This window comes from Anas platyrhynchos, chromosome 8, assembly GCF_047663525.1.
Source record: "Anas platyrhynchos isolate ZD024472 breed Pekin duck chromosome 8, IASCAAS_PekinDuck_T2T, whole genome shotgun sequence".
Taxonomy (NCBI): domain Eukaryota; kingdom Metazoa; phylum Chordata; class Aves; order Anseriformes; family Anatidae; genus Anas; species Anas platyrhynchos.
The window spans coordinates 22,813,631-22,833,521 of record NC_092594.1 but is presented as its reverse complement, the minus strand read 5'-3'; the positions used below and the strand labels follow the sequence as shown (position 1 = coordinate 22,833,521).

At 41.3% G+C, this 19,891-nt stretch overlaps 1 protein-coding gene across 2 annotated transcripts in view; it reads left to right on the top strand.

The window, feature by feature from the left end:
* C8H1orf21 (chromosome 8 C1orf21 homolog) overlaps positions 1-19,891 on the top strand; it is a 107,307-nt gene that overhangs the window by 78,357 nt on the left and 9,059 nt on the right. The window contains exon 4 of one of the 2 annotated variants that reach the window (XM_027463642.3): positions 18,396-18,472. In XM_027463642.3, the coding sequence (XP_027319443.1) occupies positions 18,396-18,472 (77 nt within the window). Of the gene's footprint in view, positions 1-666; positions 15,067-18,395; positions 18,473-19,891 lie in introns of those variants that run through there. The other variant, XM_072041578.1, reaches the window with a different exon arrangement.

The window sequence follows — 19,891 nt, the reverse complement described above, 5'->3', positions numbered from 1 at the left end:
TAAACATGGAGTTTTTCCTCCTGACAGTCCCTTCGTTAGGTTGTGTCTGCAGCGAGCCATTGCTAACGCTGAGAAATATTTTTGAACTTAGTGGGGTGAGTCAGGGCTCAGCTGTAACTTGGTCATGGGGCAGCAGGGATGTGGATTGTCTGTTAGCGAGCGTCTAGTTTCAACAGTTTCAGGAACATGAGCAATTTCTCAGCTCATGTTAATTAGACTCATAACTCTTTCTGAGATGATCTAAGGCAAGGATTAATTATAAAAGTTTCCCAGTGTTAAAACATGTTTCTTTAAAGATTGGCATGCTTCTTTCATTTTACGATTACCATGAAAGAATTTTCCTCTACTTCAAATCCTTAAAATACCACTCTATCTTTATATGTAAATAACCACATTTATGAGTTTATTTAAACAAATCTAACTGTTAAATGGGAAAAACACATAAAAGGCCCATGCACTGCCAGCCCATTCAAAGGCTCAACCAAGTGGACTTGCATATTCCTCGTGGGCTCAGTATCATTTTGGAAGCTGTTCTTCTGGCTGTACTTGTTTTCTCTCTTAAATGAAACACGTCGTGGATTATTTTTCTATCTTCGTTTAAACAATAAGTGGCCTAACAAGGTGTCCTTATGTGTTCCTCCTTTTGTCTCCATATGTCTCTTCCAGGTCAGCTCAGTGGAGTCCAAATGGAGATGTGAATCCAGTGGGCCCCCTGTTAGACCATCCTGTTTGCTGTGCCACTCCTGGCTCAGAGCCTGTAGCCCGAACTTTGGCTTGAGCACCTGCTATATCTAAGTGTTGTTAATGCCATGGCTGCATTTCCTTAGAGGAGGAAGGAAGTAGATCTCGATCAGGGTCCATAAAGTAGTCTCAGAGTGAAAATACCCGATTTATATCAACCTCATTTGTTCAATTTTGAGAAAACCAATGTAAAAATGGTTAAACGGGTATATGAAAGGCTTGTTTTGGCTTGGTATACAATCACAAAAGTCCAGATGAAACAATGTCTTCTCTATGTCTTCTCTGTCTTCTGTGCTGCTTATTTTCCTGGGGGTAAATTTTAACAGGTTCTCACAGTAAGATATCTGAGTGTTCCCTGTTGGGAATCCCTGTACCTGTTTGGAAAGCTTGGCCAAGTTTCCATTTTGTTTTCTTTTTTACTTTAAAAAGCTCTTTTCTTATGATTAAGTCATGCAGCCAAATAGTGATGTCATTTTTTTCAAACCGTACTTCTGTGAGTGCCTTAAAACAGAAAAGATTCAAATCTAGTTCCTGTGGCTGCTGGTTTTGACTTTTTTTTTTCTAGAAAAGCATTGTGCTAGCCTGTTCAGGAAATTGAGTTCAGGAAATGCAATAGGAGATCATTGGGGCTTTTTACTTAATTTAGCTCTTAATTTTGCTTTAAATTTAGACTATAGGTTCTTCCCAGATGTTCATGTTTTTAATAATCTGACACTATATATCTCCCTGGTCTTAAGGCCCATACTTAGGAGTCATGGATTATGTATGAAGATTACTACGTCCATGTAAGTTATTGAACTTGATTTTAACATGGTGGCATAGGCCATAAAGCTGAGGTAACTTAAGGAAGTAAAAGCCATGCAAATGCAAAGCACTAAAGTAATAACGAAGCCTTTGGCATCATGTTGGGTGATGAACTGCAGTGGGATTTCTCATTCAGCTTTTCACTGAAACCCTTTTGTGAAGCAGTGCTCCAGCCCTCAGTCTCCCTGAACTTCTGGCCCAGCTGTAAGTGAGACAAAATGCATTGGATCAGCTCTGAGTTTACAAATGTGGACAGATTAATTTGGAAAGACAGATTGCAAACGCACATCGTGGCCCCAGTCTGAGTTCTATAAAAGCGATGTATGGCTGGTGCAGAATGATAAAAAATTGTATCAAGGGAACAGCTTAATTAACTGTTCTTGATTAAAGTAGTACAGTATGTGAATTTAACAGCTTGTCTTCAAAAGCAGAATGTGAAATCACTTATTACCGTGGCGCATCTTACTAGCAAATTGTGGGCTGCCAGAGGCTCTTGTGATTAATTGAGCTTAGAGGAACTTAACACTGGGGTGGGGGATAGCGAATAGTTTTTCTGCTCTTGCTTCAAGCCCAGTGCCTCGTGCAAGAAGAGGAGTTGTCAGGAACAGACACTGGGGGGCACATAGGGGCTTGTGGAGAGGCCTGGTAGCTGCAAGGACAGGGCAGGCAAGGGGCTGCGAAGCAAGGGCTGCAGCAGAATACCTCTAGCAAACGTCAGGCAATTGCTAACAGCACTGCCATCCCAGCCTCCACATCGATGGGCAATTTGTGCATCATGGTTGGCGGGGGCCTTCAGGGTGTGGAGAATGGCCTACTTCAGAGCAGCACGATGTTCTTGAAGTTTGGTGTGTCTTGCTTCCGTCATCCTTTAGGTTGGGCAGCTGTTGTTCATGCAGAGTTTTCCTGATGGTCCCATTTTGTGGAGCTCCAGTCGTTTTGTGATTCTCGTAGACTTCAGAGCATGGAGCTGAAGGAGGTGATGTGTTCTGCAGCCTATTGTAGCCTTTACAACCATCAGTACAATGCTGGTCCTTTTTACAAGAGCAAGATAAAGATAGCTTGTGTCCGGCAGGCTTCTGGATCCCGTTCAGCAAACTACTGTATAAGTTGGGGCTTCCATTTTCTATATGTCCAGTTGATTATTCCTGCAGAAATGTAATACCTTGCACTTAGGCCCCTGTTTGCATCATCTCCTGTCTCTTTCAATACATCCCTCCAAGTTGTCAGCATAACTTGGAAACCTGCAAAATTCAGTCCTTCCTGACTTGATGCTCTTTGTGGTTTTGGAAAGCTGACGTAGTCTGTAGTTCATTGTTATTCATCATCCCAGTCCCTAATGAAAATTCAGCTCCTGGACAGATACCAACAAAAGCCTGCTCAATACATTCCTCCATTTTGACAATGTTCAACTGCAGACTACCTGGCGTGTGGCTTCCCAGCCAGCAGTGCACTTATCCTGCAGTGCTTTCATCTGGCAGGTCTAGAAAAACAGACCTGCTTTTCCAAACTTGTTTATGAAAGTGTCAGGAGAGATGGTGACAAAAGCCTTATGAAAATCAAGGGGTATCACATGTTTGTTGCAATCAATATAACTGAAATATAGTATTTACATAAATATGAGTTGTTGTGTTGTTTTTTTAAATAGGTTTCAAGTATTGTTACTTTACAATGTCTTGCCATTATATTTTGTCTGAAAATGGTAATACCACAAGATGGATGTTTGCTTTAAAATAGAAGCTCAGATTGTGAAGCATAATGGAAAGCCCAAGGGTAAATTTTGGGAGCGAGTTTATTGCTGTGACATGAAGGGCGCTGACTGCTTTCATTACACAACACTTCACTATTAGTCAAAGCTCACATTCAGTCAGTACGATCAATTAGCACAGATGTGTAAGTAGTGTACTTTATCATTAGATTATGTCAAAACTGAGCTTAAAAAGTGTTTCCTTGTCTTCTTTAAGCTAACATAAAACTCCTGCTTAACCTTTCAGAATCAAGTATTTATACTTGATCTCCTCTGAAGGATCCTCCTGATTCCAATCAGAGAGTGTCTTCTGTGCGTTTTTTCACTGTGAATAGGTAAATACGCTAGATGGGTGAGCATTATGACAGCTTGGAAGCAAGGTGGGTGAAAAACACGAACTTACAGCAGGCATACTGGCTTTTAGACTGGGCAAATGCACACCTGCCTCTAATCCAAGATAAAGAATTAGTTTTTGTTCCTAGTGTACACAGTATCTCACCTTGACCACGATGACTATGATTAGCGAAGGTCTGCTGAACAGCAGAGGTATGTATGGTCTTTCTGAGAGATGCTTGCTCCTGCTGGTACCCTTTTACTGGGAGTGGGGCTTGCTGCATTACGTAGGCTCGCTGAGATGAGTAGGACTGTCTGTGCCTGCAGATACTCTGATCTGCAGTAAGTAAATACAAAAACCAAACTTCTTCGGGACATATCTGTGGCAACACATTTATCTCAGAGATGTATTTATTTCAGAAGCTGCCTGTGTTGTGACACCTAATAGTAAGATGCTGTTTTGTATTTTATGAGTGCTTTGAAAAAATTAGCAAAATCCACTAATATTGTGGTCAGTGAATTCATCTGAAATTGCCTGACAACGCTGTTCTATATATGAAGTAGAAAAATCAATAAATTTAATCCAAGGTAAAACAGTCTAGCTCTCTAAAGGAGAAGGCTGCCTTGTTTGCTCAGTGCTGGAAATGATTGCCTCATGCTAATTGAATAACATCCAGCAGTTGCGTGGCTGAATCTTTCAGACTAATTTGACTCATGGGGACCAAAGACACTAAATGAAGTATATTTGTCATGCCACAGTCCCACAGGATTATGAGCACTTGGATTCATTTGATCTGATGCATTCCAACAATATTAAGTAAGTCCATTTTTTATTGTCCTTTTGCACCTTATATTTTCCTGGCTGTGGAAGTCCAGCTTCTTACTTTTTGGAAACTGAGCTGTGATATGACAAATATTTCTTGGCCAGTATTTCTGGCTCTGGCAGGGTTTGAAGAATTCTTGGCTGGCTTTTACAGTAGGCTGATAGCTTAGACCAAATATAACAAGAGGGAGAGTACGGCATGTAGAATTTAATTATGGTATTTGTTATATTATTTTTCTTGTCTTAAAATTCTTTGCTGTATTCTGGGTTTTGTGCTAAATAAGCAGTCATTCTAAAATGTTTTAATCGCTACTTAGATACTAAATAATTTTAAACAAAATATCTGAAAGATCCTTTTGTCTTTTAGCAAGATAATTGTGCTGTGAAACTTGCTTTCAGAAGTCATTTGGGAAGTCGGGTTTACGGAGTGCTTGGCAGGCAGGACTTACTCCTGGAATGTATGGGTTCTCTTCTGGAACCTTCCTTGCAGCCATGGTCATGGGCACTGTTCATAACGTGCAGAGACATGAGTTGTATAAATTGGAAGACTTTGCAAAGGTAGCTAGTGGATGTGAGTAAAGCAAAGGAAATAATGTGAATGCAAAGCCATGAGCTATACTGTAAAGGCATCGTTGTTGTTCTCACGGTAGCATTTGTACATAAGTAAATGACAGCTGATGAGGTGGGAGTGGGTACAGAGGAGAGCTGCTAATGTGCTGCAGCTTTTCACAGAAGCAAGCTTTGAGGTGGGAACCAAGAGAGAAAATGTTTCCCTTGGATATATCGCTTCCCTGGTGTGTTTGGCTTTGGCAAAAGTTCACTTCCAGGCAGATCAGTGAGTTGAAAGGACTCCTTACATGGCCAGACAGGTCCTATACCTGCAGGAGCATACCGAAAGCACATGTCTGGGACCCTCCTGGTGGCAGACCTAAGTAAAATGGCCATAAACTGAGTGTGCAACTGCAGTCTTAAGGAGAGAAGGACCTACCAAGAGGCAAATGCCTTTCTGCACTGAAAAAAGTCTCTGCATGAGCATTATTAGCCTATTAATGTTGGCCAGAGTTTCTGCTTGGTCCAAGAGAGCGTATGCCTAGTGTCGGTGCAGCTACCCTGGGTCCCTTGGGAGCCCATGGAGACAAAAATTTGCTTACCCAGCAAGCTTGCAGTGATGCAGCTAAAATTAATTGGAAGTGATTTTAAGCCTCAGGAATTTGGGGCTTAAACTAAACTCTGGATTTGAGGATTAGGAGGAGACCACCTAATCATCTAAGTGTTTGTCTTCCCAGATAATCCTTGATAACACGGTGAGCCTTCATGTAACTCATATTGAATTAACAAGTTAACGTGCCCTTCTGGAAGCACAGACAAGGGTTATAGCTGTGTGCTGGGTCCAAAGTGAGAGGCTGGAGTAGTCACAGCACTTGGCGCTGCCTGAGCAGGAGGAAAGCATGTTGATGGGCTGGAGGAGAGAGACTGTGAAAGTCCCATGGCACAGCAGCTTGTACGTTTGATGCAAGCACCTCCGTACAGGTACTGTTACAGGAGGCCACTCTGAGGCAGAAGAGCCAGCCCTGGCAAGACTGAGGCATCAAATATTCATAGTACCAGAAAGGCTTTAATGATCCTGGAGCGTTAATAGGACACTACCATGTTACTACCCACTTATTTATAGCTGAAAGTTTGAGGCAGTGTGTGACTGCCTGCGTTTCATTTGGAATATGTGGATAGAGGAGCCTTGGCTGAAAGGAGCGTGTTCCCTTCTGCTCGTTGCACTCAGCTGATCTCTGATGCTTACGTGGGGCTCAAACATCACAAAATGGGCCTCTTGTGCTCCCCCATCTGCTGTATGCCCTTCCTTTCTCCTCTGAAGGTTATTTTGGAAATTCTGCCCATACGCAGCTGTGGCTCCTTGTGCTGGCCTCCTTGCCCATCCTGTGGCTGGTTGTTTGCCCACCTTCTCTCTTGGCTCTCTTTTCCTGCTTGCCTTTCCCAGATGTTTGGAACAAACAGAGCAGTATTACAAAGAGCCCAAAAAATTGTTAGCAAAGATTCCAACAAATCCATTTGATTCCTCAGGGACCTGCTTCATTGCGTGCGGTAGCCTCAGCAGTGGGAGAGGCTGCGCTCTCCACCAGCAGACAGTGAGAGCCACCCCACATTGCTCTGGCAGGGAGGAAGGTGATCCTGACACGAGGGTCACGTCTCTGCATTTCAAAACTGCTCCTGCAGTCCTTCAGGTTGAGAAGTTTGGGGCGAATGTTGTCAGAATTGGCTAAGCACCAAGCTTAGAAAGGACGGCGTTTTAAATGTCTTAGTAAAAGATGCATGATCCATTCACCGGGACTGATAAGCCTGCCTCTTGAAGGCCAAGTGTGCTGCTCGCTGGGTCTTGAGGTATGAATTCTTGTCTGTTATTGGCAGTTTGCAGCATCTGCCTTTTTCCAGGGCTTCCCTTCCTAAAGAAAGGCCAAGGAAGGTTTATACATCATTTCTGCTGAGGGTTGTTCAGAAGTTGCGAGTTCATCGCACAGAACAGAAAACCTACTGCAGTGTTTGGCAGAATGCTTGTATAGGTTCTGTAGAGCCCTGATAGCCATGTCTTCGCTGCTTTTCGCTTTGCCAGAGACATGAACAAGCAAGAAATATTGATTACAGCATACTCACATTGTGATTTCAAAGTAGATGAAGTAGATGTTGGTTTTTAATGCTCTTAGCAGCAATCGGAGAAGGTTCTTCGCCCGTTGCAGCTGCTCTGCTTTTATGTAGCTCATACTGTTATAAAAAGGCAGAGGGATTGTGGGGCTTCGGTGACTTTAATAAAATCTATTTTTACTGTTAGGATCACTGATGTAGTATATGGCTTGAATTAAAGTTCTCATCACATTGAGATTAAGCAAGTAGTTAATGAAGTGCAGGGAAGCAATTGATAATACTGCAACAACTGTAGTGAAAAATTGGACTATTTTCTTACTAAACTCTTGTTTTCTCCTACTTTTCAGTACCATTCCTGTGAAATGTGCATTGGACTATGCTTCTGACTCAGGCAGATAGCTTTCATGTTTGGCAATATTGCATCTCATGGTAGTAACGTGGCAGTACATAATTTTTTGAACATTCCTGGGATGGGAAAACCCTATTAAACTTTAGAGGTGCTTTTATTATCATTGTATTTTCCTGGCTTGAAAAGAAAATAGTGTGTGTTAAAACTTGGCATCTGCAAATGGCTGAAAGTCAAATTGCAGAATTGAAAGCTGGTTTTGATTAGAAATAGGAAAATTGAAGATGATGTAAGAGTGCATGCTTTGGTTGCATGGGATTTTTGTTAATTTTTGGAAGACCTGTTAGACTGTGAGTCATGGAACAAACAGGTATTTTACATTATTATCATGTGTTTGTACTAAAGCATTGTGGCTTTTTGTTTGTTTATTTGTTTATTTGTTTGTTTGTTTTAGTAATCCGATGGTTGAGGCAGGAAGACAGATCATCCTTTACAGCTCTTTGGCTTGAGAGAGCACTGTACCACAAATTTTAGGTACCTGTTAGAGAAGCTGAGATCTGTTTATTTCTCCTGCAGCTGTTATTTGCCTCGTTTTTTTCTGAGGTATGAATGCACAGCGTATAGGTGTCCCCTGCATATGTAGGGACATGTCAGCTGTAAACCATGCTTTCCAGTAACAAAATGAGTACATGCTGAGTACACTTAGAGAAGTCAAAGGGGCTTGAACCAGTGCTGCCTCTGTTTTTGAAAGAGTTGGGCTTGCAACCCCAAAATATGTGATCTGCCCTGTTTTTCAAAGCTAAGCATATTTTCTATTTTTAGGGAAACCTCGAAAGTAAAAATAGTTGGTGGAGCCACATGTAGCTTCCGTCCGGTTGCTCAAGAGTCTGATAGGGCTGCTGTTAGCAGAGATACGCCATCTCTGGATGTACTGGGTTAACCTCACTGGTTTGAGATGCCACATCTTGCATCTTGTGAGATGCAAGACAAACAGGAGCTTGTCTTGCTCTCACATGTGGCAAAACACATGATACGGCCTGACTTCAGTAAGGCTTTAAATACTGTGACTGAAATTGGAAGCACACTCTGTAGGAAAGATGTAGGCAGAAGGGAAAGAGCCCAGAGGGGAGTGACAAGAATAGGAGGTTTAGCAAACGTAAGCTGTAATGGAAGATGGAATCAATTGATGTGTTTAGCCTAAAATACAGAAGGAAATGCAAGTCACCCGATATATAAAAGGTTACTTTAAAAGGCATGACAGTCATCTTTCCTCTGTGATCGCAGGAATGCGGGAAGACATTGGACAAAGATTTAATCTAGGTAGAAGGAAAATGTCTGAACTTTCAGGGAAGTGGCACAATGACAGGCTGTTGAGAAAACCTTCAGTACTGGGGTTTGGAGAACGAGTTAGACAGAAATCCTTTGACGTGGTTTAGGTACCACGTGGTTTAGATGCCCTCAGGTTGTTCGTACTCTGAAATGTCTTCCTGTAGTGCTATTTGGTACCATGGGAGGCTTTCAGGTGACCGTTTCACAATGCTATCTCACATTTTGATCAAGGGACTGCTGGCATTCAGTGGGTGCGTGGTGGACCCATCCCTGGCCATGCTGATCTCGTGTGTGTATCAGACCTCCTCCCCTGCTGCCAGTCTCTCCTGAGGGAGCAGATGCCATTCCATGGCAATGCCACTGCTGGGACTGATGCATGGCAGCTGCAGTGTCAGCACTACTGTTTTACTAGACAAAAGAAGATTTGCTGCTTTCCGGCAAAAGCGGGCAGAGCTCACTTTGAGTCTTTTCTGTGCCCTCCCCTACCTGTGAGGATTTGGGAAGAGGCAGTACAGAAGGTGAGCTGATGGGCACTGTAAAATCAAAGTGGATAATGATGGGCTTATCAGGCACACAGTCACATAGTGACTCTTAAATATATGTTGGACATCAGTATTTTCAGGCCTGCAATTCAATTTTAAGGTAGCTTTTCACCCAGTATTGGTTTGGTTATCTTCCTCTAATCTGCAATATCCCAAGCATCCAAAGCTATTTCTGTTCATCGTGGATGGAATGTGTTGACTTTGTTGGTGCCCTATTTTGCTAACACTGAGAAGACACACTTATTTATCTGTTCTTTTTCGAAGGAATCTTAGAGGAGACAAACACTTAAAAACCCACCTTCTGTAACTGAATGAAATAGCTTATAACATTTTTAAACGGCTTTTGGTTTCTTTCATTCTGCTGTATACCATATCTGTTCTCATTATTAGTCTGAGATAAATTTGTTTGGAAAATCCGGGGAAAATCCATTCCTGTACACCTGAGGACCGGAAGCTCAGTAATTGAGCAGGCTGCTGTATTCATTGTAATATTTTTTTTTCTATTATTCAGAAGCAACAGCTAAACAAAGCAATGAAAAGATTGTACAAAACATATACAGCAGTTTAAGGTTCCTCCTGCAGCCATAATACTTCACATGTATGTCATGGTACATTTGTCACACTTAATATTCACACTGTTATGCCTATGGAGCGAGAACTGTAACTCTGCTCTCTTGGGCCTTAAATTTTGCACCACTTACAAATTTTAGAATTAATGCAAATAAAACAGACACTGAGAGGAGCACAATGCAGACATTGAAAATGTGCTCCAGTGATGGCATTTACATAACTGCAATCTACCAAAAATTTTAAAATTTTCACTTTGGACAGTGCTGGTAGTATGAGAGCTTATTGTAGGGGAATTCTTGCTGTTTTGAAACATACATTAATGTGATTTTATTTCCTTTGTCAGACACACAGCAAGTGGAAGATGTTAGCAGCAGTGTCCATTCGGCATCAGCCTGCCACATGCAGCATACAGTTTTCACATGTTTAGGAGCTGTGTTTGTCAGCAGTCTTGGCTGGCTTTGGCAGTGCAGAAAGATCTCAGGGTGCTGTGCTTGTGTGTGCCTGACTTGGAGGCACCTCTCAGGGAACTGCTTCTCCAGTGGGGGGTGGGTGCAGAGCATGTTCTGCAAGCAGGCTGTTGAAGCTCAGTCTTGCCTCTGATGAAATTTTAGGTCCAGCTATTTAAAAATCCAAGAACAGCACATCTAGTTCTCTAGATATTTCACTTGTATATCTTTGAAGGGCATAAAGCTCTTCAAAGCCATCCCAATAAAAAGCTCTGCAAAAATTGTAGTAGCAATAACCTGCTTGCCATGCCAGCAAAGTGCTTTATTCAGGAAATACTGGATACATACCCTGCTGCAGACAGGCTGCATAATACTCCAGGTTACTTCTAAGACCGTCTATACTGTTTATTCCTGGCTATAAATGTTTTACAGACTTCACACCATACCCTTGTTTCATAGTTAATGCCAGCTCTTTCCACGTTACTACATTTGATGGCAAACTACTTTTGGGAGACATACGTGAGAAATACGAGGGTATGAGTAATATATACATTTACTGTAAATAAGTGTATTTCTGTGAAAGCTTGTTGAGAGAGAGAATAATTAATGACATAGGCTTAATAAGCAGTAAGTTAATTTTGAGCCAGTTTTTGTTATCCAGGGTGGCCGTACAATCCAGAAGACTGACATACCCAGAAAAGAGCAGGGTTGATTGTGCTTTTTGTTGCTAAGTACCCTAAAAACCTCTGAAGTTTTCTCAGGAGTTAATCTAATCTTGTAATTTGTCGACAATGTAGTTTTTAACTTTTATCCATCTATTTTTAATTTGCTAGATAAAACTTTCAGCCATACTGATGTACCAAAGCCATTAAAGGTCTGATCCATTAGGAGAGCTGGTGAGCAGGTCTCCTTTCTGCCTACAGCATTTTTTTCACAATAATTCTGGATATGTTTCAATGTAAGCAAATGTTCTTGATGCCCTGGAGCAATCCCATATCACCTTGGTATCTGTTGTACACAATTGTGAGGGCCAGTATTCAGTCAGTTTTTTCCCTTGCAAAGCTTAACAGGGGGTGATCCTCAACTTCATTTTGCAGACTGTTGCCCTCGAAATGGAGAACCAGGAAACCCTGTCGTTTAGGGTGGTGCAAACCTCCTGTTACAGAACAGAGGCACTTCTCAAGTAATCACACTTCTGATCTTCCGTAAGGGACACCTTGAAGTTTAGCAATCTATCTGCAGAAAAGAACTTTGAGATATAATGGTCCACATGTATTTATGTTCCTTATCATTAATTTCATCTGTTTACCTCTTTTCATTTCCTGTCTTCATGCCAGCTCTTCCCATGTCTGCATTTCAGTTTGTCTTTAGCCTTCCTGGTATATGGTTACTCTACAAAATTCATTGGAATTCCCATGACCAAATAGCCTCATGTTCATAGTGGGGGAGGAGGAGTTGAAAAGCTGATGGGTAAGTTTAAAAACTTGTAGCTGTTAGATGTAGTAAATATTAATGCCCTTTGAAAACCCTTTAGTGATAGGAGTTTTCCCCTTTTTTTTCCCTTTCTTTTTTTTTTTGTTCCTGCTCTTCAGTTATGCTATTTATCAAAGTTCAAAGACCAGTAACTTTGGCTGAGAGTGAACAGTATTGAGATATTGCAGGAGAAGTCCTTCATTTTTCTCCGGAGAGACCTCTTTGCTGTTTTGTGTGTTTGTTGTTTGTTTGTTTGTTTGTTTTTTAATTATTATATTTATTTATTTATTTATTTATTCTTTTTAACTTTACATTTCTGGTTGGACTTTTCAGATTTGTTGCTATCCTGCAACCTGAACTAAGCGTAAGAGGCACAGTAGGCTTTTCTCTAATAATCACCCCCTGGTTTTAACCTCTGTAGGATTTAAAAAAGCAACTACAAATTACTTACCTAGCTAGTTGATCTTGCTTTCAATATGCAAACAACTGATCCAAGAAAAAAAAACAGGAGGGTGGCAGCCAGAGCAGAATGCAGGCAACGTCAGGTAAGTTATCCCTGAAGAGGGAGATTAATGCAGCGGAGCCAGCAGGGTGAGAACTGAAATGAAACCAAACCTGCAGATAGAGCATGTTTGTTACCCTGCCTCCAGCCAGAACCACACTCTGCAAGCGCTTTGTTTGCTTACTCTCTTGGAGGGTTAAATTAGGCTTTGTTCAAACTGCTCTCAGAGGTTGGAGCAAGTTCTCAGGTAGTCTTTTATTTACTTCATTTTTTTCTTTCTTCTGTCTGGTCTCCAGATTCATCCAGCCCAATATGCTTCTGCAGCCTCATTTTATTCTTCCAAGTCTTGCTTGACTTGAATTGCTGTGTTGGCTTCTGCAGTAGGTTATCTGGTGATAGTATCTCCACGTGGATTGTGTTTATTTTGTACAGGCACAACAACTGTTTCTCTTCTGTGCTTTGAAGGCCTGGGCTGAAAGCCACCAGCACTCAATGGAACAACTCTTGTTGACTTTAAATCAGACCTTGCTGAGCAAGATGAATAGGTGTATGCGTGCTTATAGGGTATCACTGACTGGTAAATAAACACTAAAAGAAGCATTTCTCAGATTACAGCATATGGACGACTTTCTGGTGGGCTGTAGAAAGCCGCTCAGGATTCACCCCGTTTTTACCTGCTTTTATCACTTTTCAAGTAATTTTTTTTTTTTTTTTTTTTTGGTGTTTTCAGAATCCCTTTCTCCCATTTTACATTTCAGGAGCTAGAGTCACTACAGTAAAATTTACCCATAGTACCTGGCAAAGAGCAGCATGTTTCAGGATGAGGCCTCTGGAATGAATTTGAGGAAACCATGGACTGCTGATAAAAGCACAGGATTTCTCTCTGCCAAATACGAGTTGTGCTCCTGGCATCTGTGCAGGCTCCCAGCGTGTTGTTGGCTGGGCTCGTGGAATCATATTCTTTTCCAAAATAAATGCCCAGCTGTGTGTCTGTTTCTCCCTCCCCTGTCCATGCTTGAATGGCCACAATTTCAGCCAGAAGTCTTCAGCCTTCACTTTCTCCCATTTTGTTAATTGGGAATAAAATTTAACAAACCTACTCAAAAAAAAAAAAATTGTTCCGATGTCCAGTTTATCAAGAAGGACCTTTTACAGGAGTAAGGCATCATGGGCAGGTCCCTCATTCTTAGTTGGGGAAAATTTGGCCTAACGCTCAGTGCAAGGTGCTCCCCAAAACAGGGCTCCCTTGGCAGACAGCATTTTCTAGGAACCTGGGGCAAGACGTGTGTCAGTAGTGGAGTAGTGCCAGCACCTGTTGACTTGTGTCATGGTTGTGCCTTCAGGAGTCTACGTGACTGAGTCCACGTTGTGAAATATCAGTAGTCACAGGTATCTGGGATGTGTTTGGGAGATCAGGGGAGTTCGTGCCAATGTTTGCTTTTCTCATAACCGATGTTGATAGACTTACCATGGAAAGGTATAAGGTCCTTCTAATGATGGGGATGATAACGGCTTTTTGAAGCATCTCCTCAACGTGAACATTGTCCCTTGTGACTTGGATAGGATCCCGAGAGGAGGAGCAGAGTGGGCTTTGTGTGTTAGCACTATCTGATGTACACACTCCATGCCATGCTCTGATTTACTGAGAGTGTCCCCAGGACTCCCTTCTGGACCACACAGTGTATGTATGTATACACATTATGGTAGGGATAATGTGATTCATCTGGTGAATGGGATTAAAGAATAATTCTCTTCCCCCTTCACCAGTGTCTGAGATTTTTCAATGTTCAGTTTGCCCCTGCACTATAAAGTTAGCAAGTTATCCTAAATAACATTTTCAGACGGTTTTGCTTCCAAGTAACAGGAGAAAGAAGGAGGAGGCTCTGTTAGGCCTGTACAGACTTCCTGCAAATGGGGATATAAAAAGTCAGTGCTTGCATATGTAGAGAGCAAGGAAACTCTTTGTACAATCAGTAAAGTCTGTCTTTCTCCCATGTTCCCCCTCATTTATCAAGATAATCCATGTAAAATATCACTACCTGAGGCTGGTTCTCATAACTGAGGGGCACAAAAAGTGCTGAGCTGTCAGACTGAAATTTTACGTTTCATTTTTCAGACTTTCTAACTGAGCCATTTGTTCTTTCTTTTCAACTACTATTATTTTGAAGAATGGTACGTTATAAAAATAGAAAAAAATACATAATTTTTTCCCTAAGTGATTTTAACAGTAAATCAAATAGCCCCAGAAACCAGTTTGAAAGGTGCTGCAGGCTGCTTTGAAGGAAAACATAATCTTGATACAAATGAGGAATGTTGTTTATAAGTATTTGAATAATTGTAAACTACCAATATTGAGTAAAATATGATCACTGTCTGTACCCTTTATGTTTCTGTGGACTGTGTTTTAGTAGCAAAACATAAGTTTACAGATGTAAATGTATCTTAAAAGCAGTATTAATTTTAGTGCATTTGCCATTTACAGACATTGGTGACTCCATGGTACAGCTGCAAGTTGGATACTTGAAGCTTTTCTGAGTTGCAAAAATAATAGTGTTGAAACAAAAAAAGCTCATTTTTCTTGCGCTAAGTTTTACTATTCTGTGTTTTTTCCCCGTTTGGTTGCATATTTGCTCAGTTATTGCAACATTGGAGAAAAACACCTGAAGACCAAAATGTGATTGCCGGTTAATGAAAATTAGCCATTAGGTGGCAGAATTGCTAATTGCACCTTTAATTATTTCTTTCTGGACAGTCTCATCAATTAAGGAAAAAAAAAAAAGCACATAAAATGATATGTAGTCTCTTCATTAAATATCTGAGAGCATCTCTGTATTGGCCCTATGTTATTAAGCCCTGTGCTTTTGGTCATGAGCGTTCGAGTCAAGCAGAAAGACTGTTTGCAGCTTACTTGTGTCCATCTGTGGTAATCTGAGGAAGAAAAGAAAATGCCTAAAATGAAGCTCCCATGGCTTTGTAAGAGAGGAAGCATCAAGGGGAATGCTGACAGATACATAATTATAATGGCAGTAGTGGCTGTTGCTGTGTTAATAGCATCTGGCAGTGGAATCACTGCCATCTGTTAACACCCTGAAATTCTGAAATGGCACATTCTTTATGTAGAGATTAACAATAATTAACGAATCTATCAGATGAAATCACCTTGATTTGATGACAGCTTTACCCTGATAATGATTAATTGCGAAATAATGGGGAGTAAAATGCCCACTTACCAGTAAAATGCCTTCTTACCACAGACTAGCTAATGCCCCTATCCAAGTACAGCATTCTGCATGGCTTATTTTTAAAGTTGTGATGAGAGGCAATATTTAATGTGTTTCCTTCAAATAATCCGTATAAGCAGAGCTAGATTAAAAGCTAAATTTTACATATTAATTTCTATTTGCAGCAGATTAGGACTCTGAAAACACTTGCAGTTCTGCAGATGCATGGTAACTTACTCAGTGTTAATCACTGACTCACGTGCCTCAAAGACAGAGAAAATGAGTTTGAACTGAGAGAAGTGACACTTCAGCCCAGGTCCAGTCAGCCTCAAAGAGCAATCTGACTGCCTTAAACTATTTCGGGTTTGTCAGCTGGGTGTCATCGTGTTGTCTGTCAGATGTAACCTGTGGTTGATGTTGCTAAAATTCATCACTGCCTGATGCTGCCATTAAACAGCTTACTTGTAGAGGTTAATTACTTCAAAAAGTATTTTGAATTAAGCAGTGGGTTGGGCCTGGAAATATGGGGGGGATGAGTAAGACTTTGGTAGTAACTGTGAATGTGTGAGCTAGCCCAGCCATGGCTTGTGGCTAACAAACCATCTGGTTTTGCTCAAAATTAGAATCCAAACCATTAGTTTCTGATGAATCAGTGTCTCTTCAACAGCGATGGGAAAAAAATATTCCATTTATTTGTATTTTGAAGAATTATTTTTGAATATCTGTTTTTGTCAAAGCCCATATTTTGGTCAACGTAATGATGTATCAGTGCTGTAAATAAGAGGTATGAGCAAAGTACTGAGCCAGTTCAGGGGCTGGTTGTATTTCATTTTTCTCCTAATTCCTCTTCTGTTTACTCCTGCTGAGGAGCAGATGGAAAAGGTGACATGTTCTCTGATTAAACAGAAGAATTGTAAGAAATAAATAATTGAGGTCTGTTAATTATCAGAAGCAATAGGAGGGGAAAGAATAAACTTTGCACTCTTGAAGTCAAGTAAAACTAAATTTTATTTCTATCTCCATTTGTAAGTCTGATAATATGGTAAATAACATTCTGGGCTCCACAGAGAGAAGGCAATATGTATTTTTCTTGTGTCTGTCTATTTGTTCCTAAGTGACAGAAGTTTCTATATACTGGGATTTGTGCTGATGCCAGCTACTGATAGAGCTGCACTGACGCCAAACCACAAGTGGAGGTGTGGAAAGCTGGGTTTGTGTCACCCTGATTTATCGTAGCTCCAGACGCGGGAGCTGTAAATCAGAGCTTTCCTTGCCTTTTAATGGGAGCAATGGATTCACAGTAGTCTTTTGGTGGAGAACAAATGAGCTGGCCAAGCAGACTTGCGGATAAAGGCTGGGCTTGCCTGGTGCATGAGGCTGGAGTTCATCTGGCTCCTGGGTTTCATGTCCTCTTCCCTGTGCAACCTACTTCTCTTATTTTGCTTGACAATGAGTTCACCGTGCATATAGAGAGTCATTCACAGCTAAAATTCAAAGATGTTTTGAAAGCAAATGGATTCATCTTCTGTTCTGCTGTGTTGACTTTCTGTCACAGGATGCTGGGAAGGCAGTGGCTGAGGGAAGCAGGGGTGCTTGGTAGGGCTGGGAAGGAAGGCTTGTTTCTCTCTCACTGTTATTTTCACGCAAGACACTTCTGTTTGGGAGGATTAGAAGATATCCATTGAACAGTGTTAAATATGCTGAGGCAGTTGATGTTTACATTCCTTGTAGAATTATTCATTAAAATATTAACTGCTAGACAGTCTATCTTTTTTTTTTTTTTTAATTCAGTGATTTAGTAGCCCTCTTATAAATCATGTTGTGTCATTCAGACATTCAAAGACTAATTAAGACAAAACAAAACTGTCAAAATTACCCACAAAAGCACTAATTCTTGCTTTTACATTTCTTAAATTGTCACAGGCTTGATGCACTGAAGAAACAGAGAAGGATTTGTGTGGCGGGTGGGCTATAAATTTTAACTCAGCTGTCTTCCATCTGTACCGTCAGCTTTCCCTAACACACTGTGCTGATGTGAAAGGGGCTATATCCTGCTCCCAGTCTTCGCAGACAACAGAAGCATATGCACTTTGGTTCACAGCAACTTTTGGCACAAGAGCAAAGGGTACCTTGAAATGCTGGCTCTGGACTCAACTCTTTTCCCTCCCCACCATTTTGTTATGTTTTGTTGTGTTTTTAGGGGTTCTGGTTCTCCACAAAGGACTCGATTGTGTGCTTGTTGATAAACATGTTCTGGTGGCCTTGCTTGGGCCCCTTGTGTCCAGTTTCATGGCTGAGCCAGTAAAATCTGCCACTGATGTTCTCCTCTTCGCTGGAACATTTAACATGTGGTTTTTCCCATATTTAATATATGTTTTCTCCCATACATTGTTCTCCCCGCAATGCTCATGTCTCACCTTCATTCTGAGCAAACCTACAGGTCTGGGTGACTCTGGGGCTCTGCCTCGCTACCTTCAGGTGCTAATTAGTGGCGGTGTTCATACAGCTCTGTGAGGAGCAGCCCCCGGTGCACTTGGACTGCAGGAGGGCCATTAGCCAGCGCAGCATTCGATGGCTGCAAATCCCCCAGGGACTCGCCCCATGACCTGGGGCTGTGCAGCAGCAAGCCCCCAGCCACTGAACTGGTAACATTTAACAATTGCCCACCCAGGGTGATAGCCCCATGTTTCACAGGGTTGTAGCATCAATGGTTTTGCCTTTAATTTTGTTTTTTTGCTGAGCTTTTCGCATTCGGTTGCACAGGTAGCTGGACCCAGCAGCATGTGATGCAGTGATGCCAAATGCCTGTCGTGCTTTGCTGCATGATAAATACTGATGGTACCTCTACTGTGTTTTCTGTGTATTTCAGGAAAAAAGTGCCAGTTCAAATGTAAGACTTAAATCTAATAAAGAGATCCCAGGATTAGTACATCAACCCAGAGCAAAGTAAGTTCTATTTTTATTTTCAATTTAGTACAAATGTGTGCAAGATTAAAGAGGTATCTGTGAAATTCCCAGTTATTGCCAAGCACAAACCAATTGGTGGTTCCAACAGCCTGAAATCCATACCCACTTTAAATAAAACAGGTAAGAACAAGAACACAGCTGGGTAGCATTGGTGCTGACATCCCTGCAGTGTCTGTCCTGTCCTTTGCACGGCCAAGATGTGCCATACAGTGTTACTTCTCAGCTTTCCATGCAACTTAAGCATAAACAAAATTATATATGCACTAATGTTCCTAAATACTAGCAGTTAAGTTCCCAGGGAAATTTTTGCTATCTCTTGGCTTTGGTTATCAGATATACGGCCTCACAGACCCCTGGGATAAGTAACGGCAAACTTTTCCATTTAAAATAGTGAAGTTGTTTCTCTAAAATTAGGGTTGATGTGCAGCTGATGTCCAGTCCCTAGCCAGAGTTCTCTGCTGTGCCATGGCTGAGATCAGTACACATCGCATATGCCATGAAATATTTAGCTCCTGGGCTAGTAGTAGCTCCTTTCTTATCTAAATCACTGTTACATTTTAATCACTAATTGGGTTGAAAATAACATTACGTGGAGCCATATATCACATTCTTAACGAAGAGGTGATAAAGCTTTGCTGTTGAGTTTTGAACAATAGCAGAAGTGCTGTTCTTTATGCTCTGCCTTCAGGGCACTTATTAACTTTAACTTGCTGCATACCAAGTGTGCAGTTTCAAATCTGGAAACTTCAGTAATTTCCTAATGAACTGACAGTGTAATTCAGCCTCCTTTCAAACTGAAGAAATCAGTGCTTCAGTTATAATTGCAAAGAAGTTCACAGCAAGGAGGTGGAGGTAAAATCACCCTTCAGCAAAACTGTTTCATTACTGTCACCTGGTTCTTCCCAGCAGGGTCAGAGGTGCATTTAAGTGCTTTGATACCGAGGCACAGTCACCTTCCTCTGTGACTGCCAGTATAAATCAGCCTGGGCCAAAAGAGACATCCCTTTTCATGGGTCACCTTCTCTGATGCACCCAGGACAGAAGGATTGTGTGGGTTCAGGGACACCAGTCTATCCTCAGACTCCAACATTAAAAGTTCCTGTAGAAATCAGAACTGACTTTCATTCACCAAAAAGCACCTTCCTAAAAATAATAGTTTGGCAAAGGTAAATAATCCATAACATTCCCGCAAAAACAAAGGCAGCCTCTAGGAGAATTGCAGAATGTAACATTAGGTTGTTGGGTAAAACACTCACTGTTTGCCTAAGCCTCTGCTGTTTACGCAATACACTGTTGATGTGTACCAGTGGATTTCTCTTTGTGAAGTAGGTACATGTGTTTGAGTTCCTAATCACCAAGTCAGCAAATATCTGTTACCATGTGCACATTTGGTTTTTT